At 37.8% G+C, this 13,747-nt stretch overlaps 3 protein-coding genes across 3 annotated transcripts; 2 read left to right on the top strand and 1 right to left on the bottom strand.

The window, feature by feature from the left end:
* The first annotated feature begins 3,908 nt into the window (after positions 1–3,908).
* LOC125579458 lies at positions 3,909–5,734 on the top strand. Its single transcript, XM_048743541.1, has 3 exons — positions 3,909–4,522; positions 4,599–4,784; positions 5,036–5,734. The coding sequence occupies exons 1-3, from the start codon at positions 4,040–4,042 to the stop codon at positions 5,390–5,392; spliced, it is 1,026 nt and encodes a 341-aa protein (XP_048599498.1). The 5' UTR covers positions 3,909–4,039; the 3' UTR covers positions 5,393–5,734.
* Positions 5,735–8,183: 2,449 nt separating this feature from the next.
* On the bottom strand, positions 8,184–9,363 carry LOC106454042 (protein FAR1-RELATED SEQUENCE 5-like). The gene is made up of 2 exons (XM_013896223.1): positions 8,959–9,363; positions 8,184–8,846 (listed from the first exon to the last, which is right to left on the bottom strand). The coding sequence occupies exons 1-2, from the start codon at positions 9,361–9,363 to the stop codon at positions 8,184–8,186; spliced, it is 1,068 nt and encodes a 355-aa protein (XP_013751677.1).
* A 1,977-nt stretch (positions 9,364–11,340) lies between these two features.
* On the top strand, positions 11,341–12,837 carry LOC106452148 (probable BOI-related E3 ubiquitin-protein ligase 2). Its single transcript, XM_013894176.3, has 4 exons — positions 11,341–11,561; positions 11,647–11,738; positions 11,836–12,119; positions 12,250–12,837. Exons 1-4 carry the CDS (start codon positions 11,509–11,511, stop codon positions 12,733–12,735), a joined length of 915 nt encoding a protein of 304 aa, XP_013749630.2. The 5' UTR covers positions 11,341–11,508; the 3' UTR covers positions 12,736–12,837.
* The last annotated feature ends 910 nt before the right edge of the window (positions 12,838–13,747 follow it).

Raw genomic sequence — 13,747 nt, 5'->3', positions numbered from 1 at the left:
TGCCTGAAAAGATGTGGAGACAGAACCAGGAGCAGTCTTGGATAATGCAGAAGGATCCAAGACGGCAGCAGGGTTGAGTTTAGACTTAGCTTTCCTCCTAGATTTTGAGGGAGTCGCCATCGTGGGATTGCTATTAGAAGAGCTTTCTTGATTGAGATTAGGCAAGCCGGAACCAGTATCAGGGTCAGAATATGGAGGGGGAACCTTTGAGGCAGGTGCCCACTTGGCATTTGGGCAACGGTTCTCAAGATGGCCAAGCCTTTTGCAGCAAACACACGATGGAGGGGTCCAAGGTTAGGTGACTGAAACGGGAATGATAGAACCATCATCTCTTAAGAGTTCAACCACAGGAGGTAGCGGTTTAGTACAGTCCGCTCTCACTTTCAAGTGGGCCACTTCGAGACTGACCATGCGGATTGTGAATTCGTCAGCCTCCACCGGTTGCCCTATCAGTCCAGCCACTAAGCTCAGCCCTTCTTTCATGTAGAGGTCAAAGGGAACACCCCTGACATGAGCCCAGAGGGGGATCGAGTCCATTGTAGGAGGGTTGATGGCGAAGTTAGCACTCCACTGCGCTACAAAGAACATAGAGGAGCCAATGTGCCAAATTTCTTGTTCGACAACCTTCTGTCTAATAAAGTCATTGGGGATTTTCACCAACATTGAGTTAGAAGCAGGCCTAAGGTGAATCACCAGTTTTGAACCCTTTCCCCATATGTGCGTGAGGACGCTTTGAATCTGGCTGTAAGAAGGGGTCTTTCCAGTGAAGACACCCAGAACGATGTCTTTATGTGCCTCTGCACCTCTATTAAAAACCACATCAGGGATCTTAACTTGAGGAACCCCTTTATCATTGAATGGTAAGGGAGCGAGCCTCTCCAGAGACCTGTCCGTCCCCATTTTAGCTTTGCCAGCGTAAGAGGAAGACGAGGGAGGGGGCCTAGGAGGAGCATCAGCTGAGGAAGATTTCCTTGGTGGACAGTGTGAGTTTCCTGTCGGGACAGGATTTCTTTTGCCGGACCAGTAAATCCAGAGGTTTGAGATTTACTTTGGGGGGGAACACCCTGCTTTGGCACATCTAGTGATGGAGTGTGACCTTGATGAGTATCTTCTGCTATAACCTCAGATCTAGGCCGACGGTGAACAGTTATAGCGTTAGGGTTTGTTACAGTATTAGTTGGATTGGTTGCTGCAGGAGAAATCCCTTTAGACTTTGCTGAGAGGGTAGTATACTGAGCTGAGATAGTATCCAATTCCTTACTCTTTAGAGAAGGTAGTATTTGCAACTGTTTGTGACTTTTTGGAGGAGTTTCCAGAGCCGCCGCAACAGGAGAGATCTCCATGGTCGTAGAAGTTGATTACAAGTTGACCATGTTAACATCCAGTGGACCCAAGTCCAACGATGGAGAGTTTGTTTTCTTAAATACCCATGGGGAAGTAGGGCATGGTGGAGAAGAAAACTGAGCTTTATAAGCATCAGGAGATTGGGGGAGAGGGGAAAACTGGGATGGATGAAGAGGAGATCCAGAGCTTTGCAGTTCAGATCCAGGATCAGGGGGGTCAGCGGCTTGCGGGATTGAGGTACCTCCTTCCATTGAAAACTAGAGCACTGTACCAAGGAAAACCAGGAAAGGGGAGGAGAGAGAAGAGAGAAAAAGAGATATTTTCCGTCACTCAATGTTGTGTATATCAGTGTTTAAGGAAAAATTACGATGTTGCTGAGGTGATTTTAGCAAGACACAACCATCCATTGACTGGCCTATGTTCTATCAGCTGCATGTAATGCTTTTTGAAATATGGATTGGAAGAAGAAAAGGCTGCAAAAGGATTAAAGAACACGTGACATTCACACTACTTGAATTGTAAGTAAATAAAATTGAAGTTTAAACTCTCTGATAGTCTGTGCCAGAGTCTGCTGAAACCCTTTTTGCTAAACTGCTAATTTCTCAATCCAATTTCAAAATCCAACACACTAATACCACCCTAAATGACACGGCCTTCCAGGCTACCACAATATCCCCAACCTCAGGCTTGTACCTAAAATCATATGACCAAATTAATCAATTCTAGTTAATCTCTCAGTAGAGAGTTAATTTCCGTTGACATATGTATCTTGGAGAGACATAATAAACAAACACAAATTCAAAAAGCAATTAGAGAGGAATCCAAACCACATGGCGCGCAAAGTATGTATATACACCAAATCACAAGGCTTCAAAATTGAGTTTATAGCTTCAAAATTGAGTTTATAGCGATGTGGTGAAAGGGTGAGAGACTTACATCAGTGCTTATAATGGCTGTCCTGACAGACTCTCATCCAACATTCAAGTGAAGTTTAGGAGGGTAGTGTAGTCCTAGATAGAAGAGATGGTGTTATGTTTGTAGGGGGAAATTTTAAGTCCACATTGACAAAAAAATTATCAAAAGTTTCTCTAACTCTCATAACATGAAAAGCAACAGAAATGTTAAGTTCATGCTCACGACGAAGAAGAAAAGAATTCCACATTTTTAAGTAATCGGCAGCCAGTGTAGATTGAAGCCATAATGACATAACAAAAAAAAACTACTAAATAAGATGAACTGGTACGATATTCGTCTCTGTTTATAGGTTTAAAAGGCCTATAAGCATAAGCAGCCTTTAAATCTAAGAAGCCACAAAAGGATAGGAACAATCTTAAGTTTGTAACAATTTTTGGTCCTACGTCTTACTAGACTCTTTGTGGTAGTGGCATCCTTTGAATCACCGTCATACTGCACCAGCGGGATCCTCAGCCATAACTTCATAGGAGAATGACATTAAACAAAAGAAAAGAAAGAAGGAATAAAATTTTAGAGCTTCATTGAATCAAAAGTGGAAAAAAGAATATCGGCAAAGAGAAAAAAGAGTGGCAAATAGACAGTAGTGCATAACTTAAATTTATAGAGTCCAAGGCATCTGTAAGGAGAGATGTATAGCACATGCTATTTGTGGTTTCTGAATCCATTCGCAACACCTCATCTTCGGAATCCAAATCAATCAACGAACTAATTTTGCATAGATAACGAAACATTAACATTAATCAAACCCATCATTCATAACCAAAAATAGAAATATACCAACGACATTACGGCTCCATGTAGCAAGAATATGTCAGAGCCAGAGACTGGTAGAACCTGAGTATTTTCAGCCGTTTCCTTCCACCAAGCTCGGCCTATAGGAAGTGTACATCTGAGGGTTATTGAGGATTTGAAAGGCGGCATCAGCTGGTAGTGGGAGAAAAGGGAAATCAGAGATCGATTGTTGATGTTGTGGTTTTTTTAGTTTGTGAGAGAGAGGAAGACGAAGAGGGAATGAGAGAGCTTGGAGAAGAGAAATCATATGGCAAACAGCCAAGAAGGCGAATCGAGGGATTACAAAAGTCGTGAAAAGAAGATGAAGCCAGAGCTGCTGATGTGGATTATCTAATTGACGTGGCATGGTTTTAATGGTTGATTTTTTTAAACTGACGTAGATACCTCCTCCTTTCAATATTAAGAATTTATAGTATTGTAAGATTATAGAGTTATTCTATTTTGAAAGAAAAAATAAAATGATAGACAACAAAATAAATTGACTATTCTATATATTGCTTACTTTGCTATAGAATGAACACATATATTACAACCTTTCTACTCCAAACACTATTTTATATTAAAAATAAAATAAGATTGTAGATGCTCTAACAAGTTCCATATGGCTGACAAAAAAAGGGTTTCATATCTATTATTTTGAATCATTTGTGCTAACCATATATAAAGAGAAAATCTTACTATCAAGCAAAAAAAAAATGAAAAAAAAAACGAAAACAGATGTCTTTTGGAGGAGTTTTGAATTAAAAATAATGTCTTTTGGAGGACATAATATAAAGTCCACAATTGTATATTAGGTAGTTGCGAGCGCGTTTGGTAAAATATTACAAAGCCACACATTGAGTCATCGTTACATTTACTCACCTTCCCTTTTCTCCTCCCTCCATTTTCAGTGCCCAGAGGAAGAACCTTTTGCTCTTCCAAGTCCAAGATGCACGCCAAAACAGATTCCGAGGTGACGAGCATCGCGGCGTCGTCACCAGCCAGATCTCCACGTCGGCCAGTTTACTATGTCCAATCACCGTCTCGTGACTCTCACGACGGAGAGAAAACAGCGACCTCCTTCCACTCAACTCCGGTACTTAGTCCGATGGGATCTCCGCCGCATTCTCAATCATCCATGGGCCGCCACTCACGAGAATCCTCCTCAACCCGGTTCTCCGGGTCTTTGAAACCCGGGTCTCGGAAAGTCAACGACGGCTCGAAGCGGAAAGGACACGGCGGAGAGAAGCAGTGGAAAGAGTGTGCGATGATCGAAGAAGAAGGGTTGTTAGATGACGGCGAGAGAGATCGTGGTGTGCCTCGTCGGTGCTATGTCTTGGCCTTCATCGTTGGGTTCTTCGTACTCTTTGGTCTCTTCTCTTTGATTCTTTACGGAGCTGCTAAACCTCAGAAACCGAAGATAACTGTCAAGGTTAGTGTTCCGATCTGAACTCTTAGATTTTAAATCTGATTCAAGAATTCGTATTTCTCAGATCTGAACTTTGCAGAGTATAACATTCGAGACGCTCAAGATCCAAGCTGGTCAAGATGCTGGTGGTGTAGGAACGGACATGATCACCATGAACGCGACTCTGAGGATGTTGTATCGAAACACAGGAACTTTCTTTGGTGTGCATGTAACTTCAACTCCAGTCGATCTCAGTTTCTCGCAGATGAAAATCGGCTCTGGTTCTGTAAGTCCTAATCAAAGTCAGTATTAGAATTTTTGGGTCGGGTTCGGATGTTCTTGTCCGATTCAAGACTTTTGAGTAGAGAATTTTTAGACCATCTAGGACTTGCAAGTGTTTTAGGTCAGTTTTAAATCGGTTCGGGACAATCTGCAATAAAAATCCCTAAATTGTTTCTTTTTTTAACATCCAATTTTGTTTGGGAGGCCATATTAGGTTCTGATGTTTTTTTTCTTTTGGCTTTATGATATTTGCAGATTATGAAGTTTTATCAGTCGAGGAAGAGCCAGAGAACGGTATTGGTACATGTGATCGGAGAGAAGATTCCTTTATACGGAAGTGGCGCGACACTGATACCGCCAGCGCCTCCAGCTCCACTTCCGAAACCTAAAAAGAAGAAGAAAGGAGCTCCAGTTGTTATTCCTGACCCGCCCGCACCTCCTGCACCCGTACCCATGAAGCTCAGTTTCGTTGTTCGATCACGAGCTTACGTGTTGGGGAGGTTAGTGAAGCCCAAGTTCCTCAAGAAAATCGAGTGTGACATCAACTTCGAACACAAGAATCTCAATAAGCATATACCTATCACCAAGAATTGCACCGTCACTACCGTTTGAAGAAGAATAAAAAATCATTTTTAGTGAGGAAAAAACATGTCGTATAGGGTTAACGTGATTACAGCTCTACACGGGCAATATTTTGGGTTGTCTGGGCAGCGCGTCAAAGGTGCCTGAAGGAAAGAACCATTGTCGGTGGCTTTAATTTACTTGAGTGGTTGGTTTTGGACCTTTTGGTTACTTATTTTATTTTATCTGTGAAGAATTTTTAATTTCAATTGTGTGGACATCGCACTGTACACGAGGAATCACATTTTTTTATTTGTTTTTTTTTTCTTTTTCGATGATATGTTAATTCAATTGTTTTGAACTTTTGATGCAATGATGACAATACTTCTTATACGCTTCTTATATGCCAACCAAATCTTATGTTTCCTTCAACTTTTACAAGTTTAAAGAACTGCTTTTTTTTAATTATGAATTATTCTTCATTTTACTTCCTAGGGTGAACTTTTAGATTCGCTAACTAATAAAATTTCATTATTTCAAATTCAATATCTTTAAAAAAAATTTTTTTTTGGGTTCACTCCCTAGGCGGAACCTATAAGTTTACCAGCCACTTACAAATTAACACCTCATATCTAGTTTTTTTAAATAAAGGAAGGTAAAAAAATAAGTAGAAATATAATTATTAACTAAAAAAAAAGGAAAACGAAAAAAAAGGAAACGAAAAAAACATAATACGACGAAAGCTTCTAACCTAACAGAGACGTAAAAGAAAAAAAAAGAGGATCAAAGAAGAGTAGCAGAGAAGAAGCTACAAAGTCGTTAGCATAATTGACCATATAGTTGTTAGATCTTTTTTAATCACGTCAAATTCTCAAAAAAAAAACCAAATAATTTGGCAAAGATGTTTTCAATTTCATCTCTAGGATACGTCTGATCCGTAGGTTACGTTTCTGTGGAAACATTGCTTTTGCAGTTTTGCTTGTTATTGTCGTTACATGTATCAGCATGTTTTTTCTTATCTTTATTGTTTAGATCTTGTAGTTAGGTTCAGTGTCAAATTAATCCATTTAAGACTACTCTTTCTTCAAGCTTTATCTTTTGATTCTTTCAGCTGTTAGTGACTATCGCCAATCTCTTCAGTTTCAATACCTCAAAAATGAAAAAAGAAATACACAACTAGATGCCTGCTATAACATCTTAGATTGATCGCAATTTATATGATTTTGAGCTGACAATTTAAGAAACAAAAACTCTTATAGGTCATGAGAGGAGGGGGAACAGTGAAGATTTCAATCTATAATGTTGTTGTCGGAGATGTTATACCTCTTAGAATAGGTGAACAGGTCCCTGGGGATGGAGTGCTAATTAGTGGCCAATCTCTTGCCATTGATGAATCTAGCAAGACCGGTGAAAGCCAGATTGTGAGTTCATCATGATTCTGCTTGTTCAATTTTGTGCTTTATCTTCTCCTTCCACTTGCTAACACTGTCTCTTGTTACAGGTCCACAAGGATGAGAAAAGATGCCACTTGACATTGGTTACAAACCAAAGAGAAGTTGAGGACAGCTATGTTGTAGTTGTTTAAGTTCATGTGTAGTAGTTAGTGAGAAACTACTATAAGTATGTGTGGTGTTGTAATAAAGATACATCCAATTCTAATAAGAATAAGAGTTGGAGTAAGTAAAAATGTAGAGATGCAAAGTTATCTCTCTTCTCTCTCTACAATAACAAACCAAACATGAGAGCGTAAAGAGAGTGTGTGGTAGGTTGTGTTATGGTTGAAACACAAGCAAAACTGAGAGAGTAAAAACAAGACAAAGTGACCACATGTATCATTCGTCAAAGCAGTAACATCCCATGGTGGACTTGTCCAAAAGATCTTTATTAAAAGATACAAAGAACCAATAAAAAATAGGCGACACTATGAACCATCGCCATAATTCTTGTTGAAGTCCTTTGATCGCCATAATTCTTGTCAAAGTCCTAGAAAACAAAAAAAATAACTACTTATTTTTAAAATGACATACAACTTAATTATAAATAAAATATGAAATGAAAAATTTACCTGGAGTAATTGCGAGAAAAATGACCCACTAGGTAATGTTGGATTGGTGGCATCAATATCTAACTGGGTACCATGAAAAAGAGTTGGCTCCTGAATCATTTATCAATTTTTTTAAAATTGACATATAACTAAATTATAAATATTAAACATAATGAAACTTTTACCTGGGATACTTGAGAGAAAAATGGCTCATTATGCAGACCAGTGGTGGTAAGAGATAATTGCGTATCGGAAGTAGGAGTTGATTCCTGGAGCATTTATCAATTTATTCAATCACCAGTATATACATATATTGATTAAGGCACATTTTGATGAAAAATTTACATAAACCAAAAATTAATAATATATATCAAATACCTGAAATAATAACTTTTTCTTTAATCTAGCTTTACTTAATGATATCGATATACCACGTTTTTTTCTTTTCAAGAACACCTTTAAATCGACTATAGAGTCCATCATTTTGGTTCTTTGATCGTCCAATAGGATTTTTCCTTTTTATTCCATGTATATTAGGAACGTCCTCATCTTCTTCTTCTTCCACGAGTTTATCCTCTAAACTATGGGGCATCCATTTATCAGCTCTCACAAGTTCTTTTTTTTCCTCCAGTTTTTTAAGCAACACAATCACATCTTCATCAGCACACAATGTCAGTTCTATATGTTCATCAGCTACAGATGCAATCTCACGGAAGTACGACAAATATGACTATATCACTTTCCAATCGACTGGTTCACTTCTTCATTAGGTATCTCTGAATGATAATAAGATATGGTTCATGCTTTTGCCTCTTTACTCCATCGATTCAAAATGTAAGTAGGTGGAATTCTTCTAACATTCTTTTTGTTCAACACTTTCAATGCATGCAGGCATAAGAACCCATCAAATGAAAACTTCATGCAACTACAATGTATCGTTTGGTTTGCAGCATCATCCTTAACCAAATGCTCTCGTGCCACACCACGGTAAGATACATTGTATTCATACACCATCTCATACTTACTGGTCTTTTTTGCAACATAATCACCAATGACCGTGTATTCTTTTTGGAACAAGGTAAACACTTCTGGGGTATACACTTCTTCTGCATGCTGCAACATCTTTACAGAAGCAACTAATACCGGCAAAGTATGCATCATACCGAAGTCAGCAACTAATTCTTTATACCTCCTATCATCCAACGCTCTTTCATAGTGTTTAAAGAAGGTCAACAAGTCAAAACTCCTCCTCAAGTATCTTTTCAAAATACTATTCATACTTTTGCTACGCTGTGTGCTCACCGAATCGGCTGTAAGAGTATGACGGCCATATACCATTGCCCATTTTTCTTTCACCTCAAACAAATTCTTCAGCCATTTATTATCTGTCAATTTATGCTTATTAAGCGTATCACTCCACGCCAATAACCAGTCTTCTTCTTCCTCATGGTCATATACACACTTTCCAAAATCCATGGCAAACTGGTCTGATCTGAAATACACGACTCAAATTATTTGCAGCATTTTGGTAAATATGCCAAACACATAACCTATGTTTTGTTTCTAGAAATACCTTCACTATTGCATTCGCCATTGCTGCAGACTGGTCTGTAAGAATTGTTTTTGGTTGTTTTCCAGACATTGCTCCAAGAAAAGTCTCAAAAAGCCACTTAAAAGACTCAGTGGTTTCATCATATAAGAGAGCAGCTCCGAACACAACAGTTTGCTTATGATGATTGACCCCGACAAATGGAGCAAACGGTCTATCATACTCATTGGTCTTATAAGTTGTGTCAAAACAAATGACATCTCCAAAGAGATTGAAATCGCTTATAGACCGATCATCCACCCAGAAGATATTAGTGATCATATCGTCTACATCGAGTTGCATTGAATAAAAAATTGATGAATTTTCTTCTTTCTTTTTCTGAAAGTATTCCAAAACTGGTCCAGCATCTCCCTTTGCCGTTGCTACCATCCGCTTACGGTATATGTAATTGCGATAGTCTTTTTCCAAAAACCGAGATTTTCTCTCCCCCCAACTTCCATGCTCATCATTTAAACAGTTGCTTTTGCTGAAATTCCTAACATCTCGGCGTCATCAGCATGTTGTTTTTGAGAGACAGTGACTGCTCGATTTCCTTCAGCAAATGCTTCATAGGTGTCCTCACTAAGTCATGGTTATGATTCGGCTCGAAAGACACAATCTTATATCTACCGCTACTCTGAAGGTAACAAGCCGTATGAGCTTTACAACCACACCTTGTGATTGGTCGGGTATAAGATCTTTTGACCTTAGGTTCCCCCTCTTTTGAGCATACATAAAGAATCCTTGCTACCTTTTCATCTTTCTTATTTTTTTCGTCCTCCTTTGTTTCCTTACATTGAAACCATGATTGCCTGTGTACTTACAATAAGTTATATGCACAGTCTCATCAGAACTAAACTCCATTCCATTCCAATACAAAATTCATCTCTCTTCTCATTCACATTGTTTGCTTCTAATGCATCACCACCATCAATTTCAAGTTGATCATCTTTGTTGACTACTTCGTATTCTTCCTCAGATTCACTGAGTGAATCATCATCTTCACTGTGTGAAGCGTCATCTTCCTCGACCAAAGACTCAATCAACTTTTGATTTATCAAACTTGAATCATCTGAAAAGAAAGAAGACAACAGATTAAAAAAAGGTCTCATCACCTTCTTTGTCGACATGTGAGAACACATCAAGAACCCATGTTTAATTTGTTACATACAATTACATGTGAGAATCAGCTACTTACGCATGTAACTTCCTATTGATCATCGCTTTATTTTCTAATAATTTGATAAATATTATGGAAATACATGCACATTTGACTTAATTATAATAAAAATAATTATACTTCATTTTGAATTTGAAAGAATATATGTAACTCAATATACTCACAACATGAGTGATTTGATTAATCTAACTTATATCTAAAATCATAGATTTAACTACAATAAGAATATATAATTTTATAAGAATAGTAATTTATTTTATAAATATAAATCATAAGATAACTAAAAGCATATTAAAAATGAAAATATAATATTTACCAACTGCTACAATTTAGTTATTTTGAAAAATTTATATATATGCATGAGATTTCAGAATATTATCGTTTCATTATATTAATTTATGTAATTTGGAATCAAACACTTTAGTTTATTTTTTTATTTCATTCTAAGCACAATATATCTTAAGTTATACATAATCTTCATAAAATACATTTACATATCTAAGACAACAACCACCTAAATGAAAATAAGAAATTAACCAAAATTTTAATATATGGAATAATAATATTACAGTTGAATTCCTAGATGCAATCTAATTTACCCAAATGATAATTAAATCGAATGAAAAAAAAAACAAAATCGATTAGATATAACATATAGAAAATCATATGTATAATTTAAGTAACATAATATTATTAATATAAATGATGCATATAAATTATAAATTAATTTAAAATTAAAAGTAAGTAGCAATCAATTAGGACAAATCTCCAAAATAGCACCTTTCTAAGTTTATATCACAAAAATAGCACTCAAAAACTAAAATGACCAAAATAGCATTTTATCTTTTGAAAAATTTAAATTTTTTTATTTTTCAAAATTTGAAATCTTATCCCCAAAACCTCACTTCTCAACTCTAAACCTAAACTCTAAACCCTAAATTCTAAACCCTAAACTCCATCCTTTGAGTGCTATTTTTGTGACTTTTGGCTTTGAGTGCTAGTTTGGAAACAAAAACTTGATTTAGTACTATTTTGGTCTTTTTCTCTAATCAATTATTATTATATATTTATTTTAAAAATATTTATATCCGTGCATGAACACGAAAAAATCACCTCTAGTGTACTAGTGTTTGGGACCGTGCAGGATGTTGTTCAAAACTGGGCTAAGATTATAGCACGAAAAAACTAATAAAAAAGAAGTATGTGGCAGAAAACAAAGATATAGAGAAAAACGAGGGAGCTGATCATAAATAAAACTTACAAGTTTTCCAATTTCAGAATCCAAAAGATCCGTCTCCTTCTCCGTTTCGCTTCTTTGTCTCCCCTTTTCTTTCTATCGCCAGTTTAGCCATTCCATGGCTCTTCCTCACCATTTAGATCCTCACCTACAAGACTCCAAGAATTTCAGGTAACAATCTCTTCTCTTGTTTCTTCTTCTTCTTTGAAAAAGCCCCAATTCTGCAAAGTTTCTAACAATAAAACCCTAATTTCAGAGACTTTTGCGGCCAGATTTCACCTGAATTAGGATTCAACAGCTCCACGAATCTCCATGATCAATCTCAGCATCCTCCGTATATTCCTCCCTGTAATTTCACCTCCCTTTCTTTTTAATTTAGGTTTCTTTAATTGCGACCCTTTAGGTTTTAAAAGTCTTCTGTTTGGCTTACCTTTGAATTGATCAGTCCACGTTGCTGGTTTTGCACCGGTTGTGCAAATCGACGGTGGCGAGTGGAACAGCTTTGGTCGGGAGAGAGTAAAGGAAATGGATTTCCTCGACAACAGTTCTCAGATATCTTCAATTGATTTTTGGCAAGGCCGGTCTGTCTCAACCGGGTTGGGTCTTTCACTCGATAGTGCTCCTATCGGTTCTTCTGACGGCTCTGCTTTGTTGTCCCTCGTCCGAGACGATGTTGAGCGAGAGTTACAGAGGCAAGATGCAGAAATCGATCGGTTTCTCAAGATTCAGGTTAGTTTGCTTTAACAAATTATGTGTTATAAGATTGGTTTAATGCTCTTGTGTCTTTGTATGAAATTAGATCTGTTTGGTCTGTATCGTGTATCTTCTAGGATGTATTGATTTGTTTTATCTTTAACAGGGAGACCAACTACGCCATGCGGTCCTCGACAAGATCCAGAGGAGTCAATACAAAACCCTGGCCCTCATGGAGGAAAGAGTTGTCCAGAAGCTGCGTGAGAAAGACGAGGAACTCGAGATGATAAACCGAACGAACAAGGAACTCGAGGTGCGGATTGAACAGCTGGCTATGGAAGCTGACGCATGGCAACAACGTGCAAAGTACAACGAGAACATGATCGCTGCTCTCAACTACAATCTGGAGCGAGCTCAGGGTCGACCAAGAGATAGCATTGAAGGATGTGGAGACAGCGAAGTGGATGACACGGCTTCTTGTTTCAACGGTAGAAACAGTAAGATGATGTGCAGGTTTTGTGGAGTGGGGGAGGTGTGTATGTTGTTGTTGCCATGTAAGCATATGTGTTTGTGTAAGGAGTGTGAGAGGAACCTGAGCTCTTGTCCTCTGTGTCAATCTTCCAAGTTTCTGGGGATGGAAGTATACATGTGATGTGATATTTGCCTTAAACTAAAAAACTCTAATTAGCTAACGAACGCTTTTGTAATTTGTCGTTGTTTTATTATGTATGTTAATATCATCTTCTGTTGTGTCTGTCCTTTTTCAGTCAACTAGATTGACATACTAATCATGATCGAACCGTACAAAATCTATTTCTTTAATAAAAACACAAGACCGACTGGTCGCTAATTCTTTGTAAAGTTGTTTAAACAATTTCAACTCCATCCTCTTCCTCCTGTTCTCACCAGCCTGCTTACTTAACTCCGCTTTTAAGACGCACACCTAGTGATCAGTCCCACGTCCAGGCCCATAAGGATTTTATACCATGTATAGGAAGGTGAACGGGTCTTAGTGGCGACTGATTAGCATCGGCGGTAAGAAGGAAGCTTTGTGTATGATACACCTTCAAGACCACCTGCGGGAACAGAGTCGAGAGAAACAGAGCATGAGGAGATTGAGAGTGAAGCTGAATCAGAACTGGTTGTGCCAAGAAGATCAAACCGGCAAAGAGTGCCAAACTGGAAGTATGATTAAGTCAAATTAGTTATTATTTATTTTCCTTATTTATCTGATGAATTTCGATTGCACAATACAAAGAGAAACTGCAATCTTTGTGTTTAGGATCCATCTCTTTCACTATTTCCACTTTCCACGTTTCAAGGAGTCGATACTCCAAGCTTTGTATTATTTAACTTCATATTATGCAATGAGAAAAGGTAGAATTCTACCACCAAAACAAACTTGTTATTGAGATTACGCTGAATACAATATCTGGGACCAACATTTGGTATCAGAGCATTTATTCAAAGTTTTTCTAAGATCGGTTGTCGTGACTTACCGTGTAGTACAGTCATGGGCAGCAACAAAGAGAGGGTATCAGATCTTGAAACTGCCGTTGGCATGATGCAAGATGAGATTTCTCAAATCAACAAAGGGATCCGGAGCATGGAAGAATCGTAAAACATATGCTGTCCGAGGCTGTCTCGAGCATCCGTGAAGGAAG

This window comes from Brassica napus, chromosome A10, assembly GCF_020379485.1.
Source record: "Brassica napus cultivar Da-Ae chromosome A10, Da-Ae, whole genome shotgun sequence".
Classification (NCBI taxonomy): Eukaryota; Viridiplantae; Streptophyta; class Magnoliopsida; order Brassicales; family Brassicaceae; genus Brassica; species Brassica napus.
This window is presented reverse-complemented; position numbering and strand designations above follow the sequence as displayed.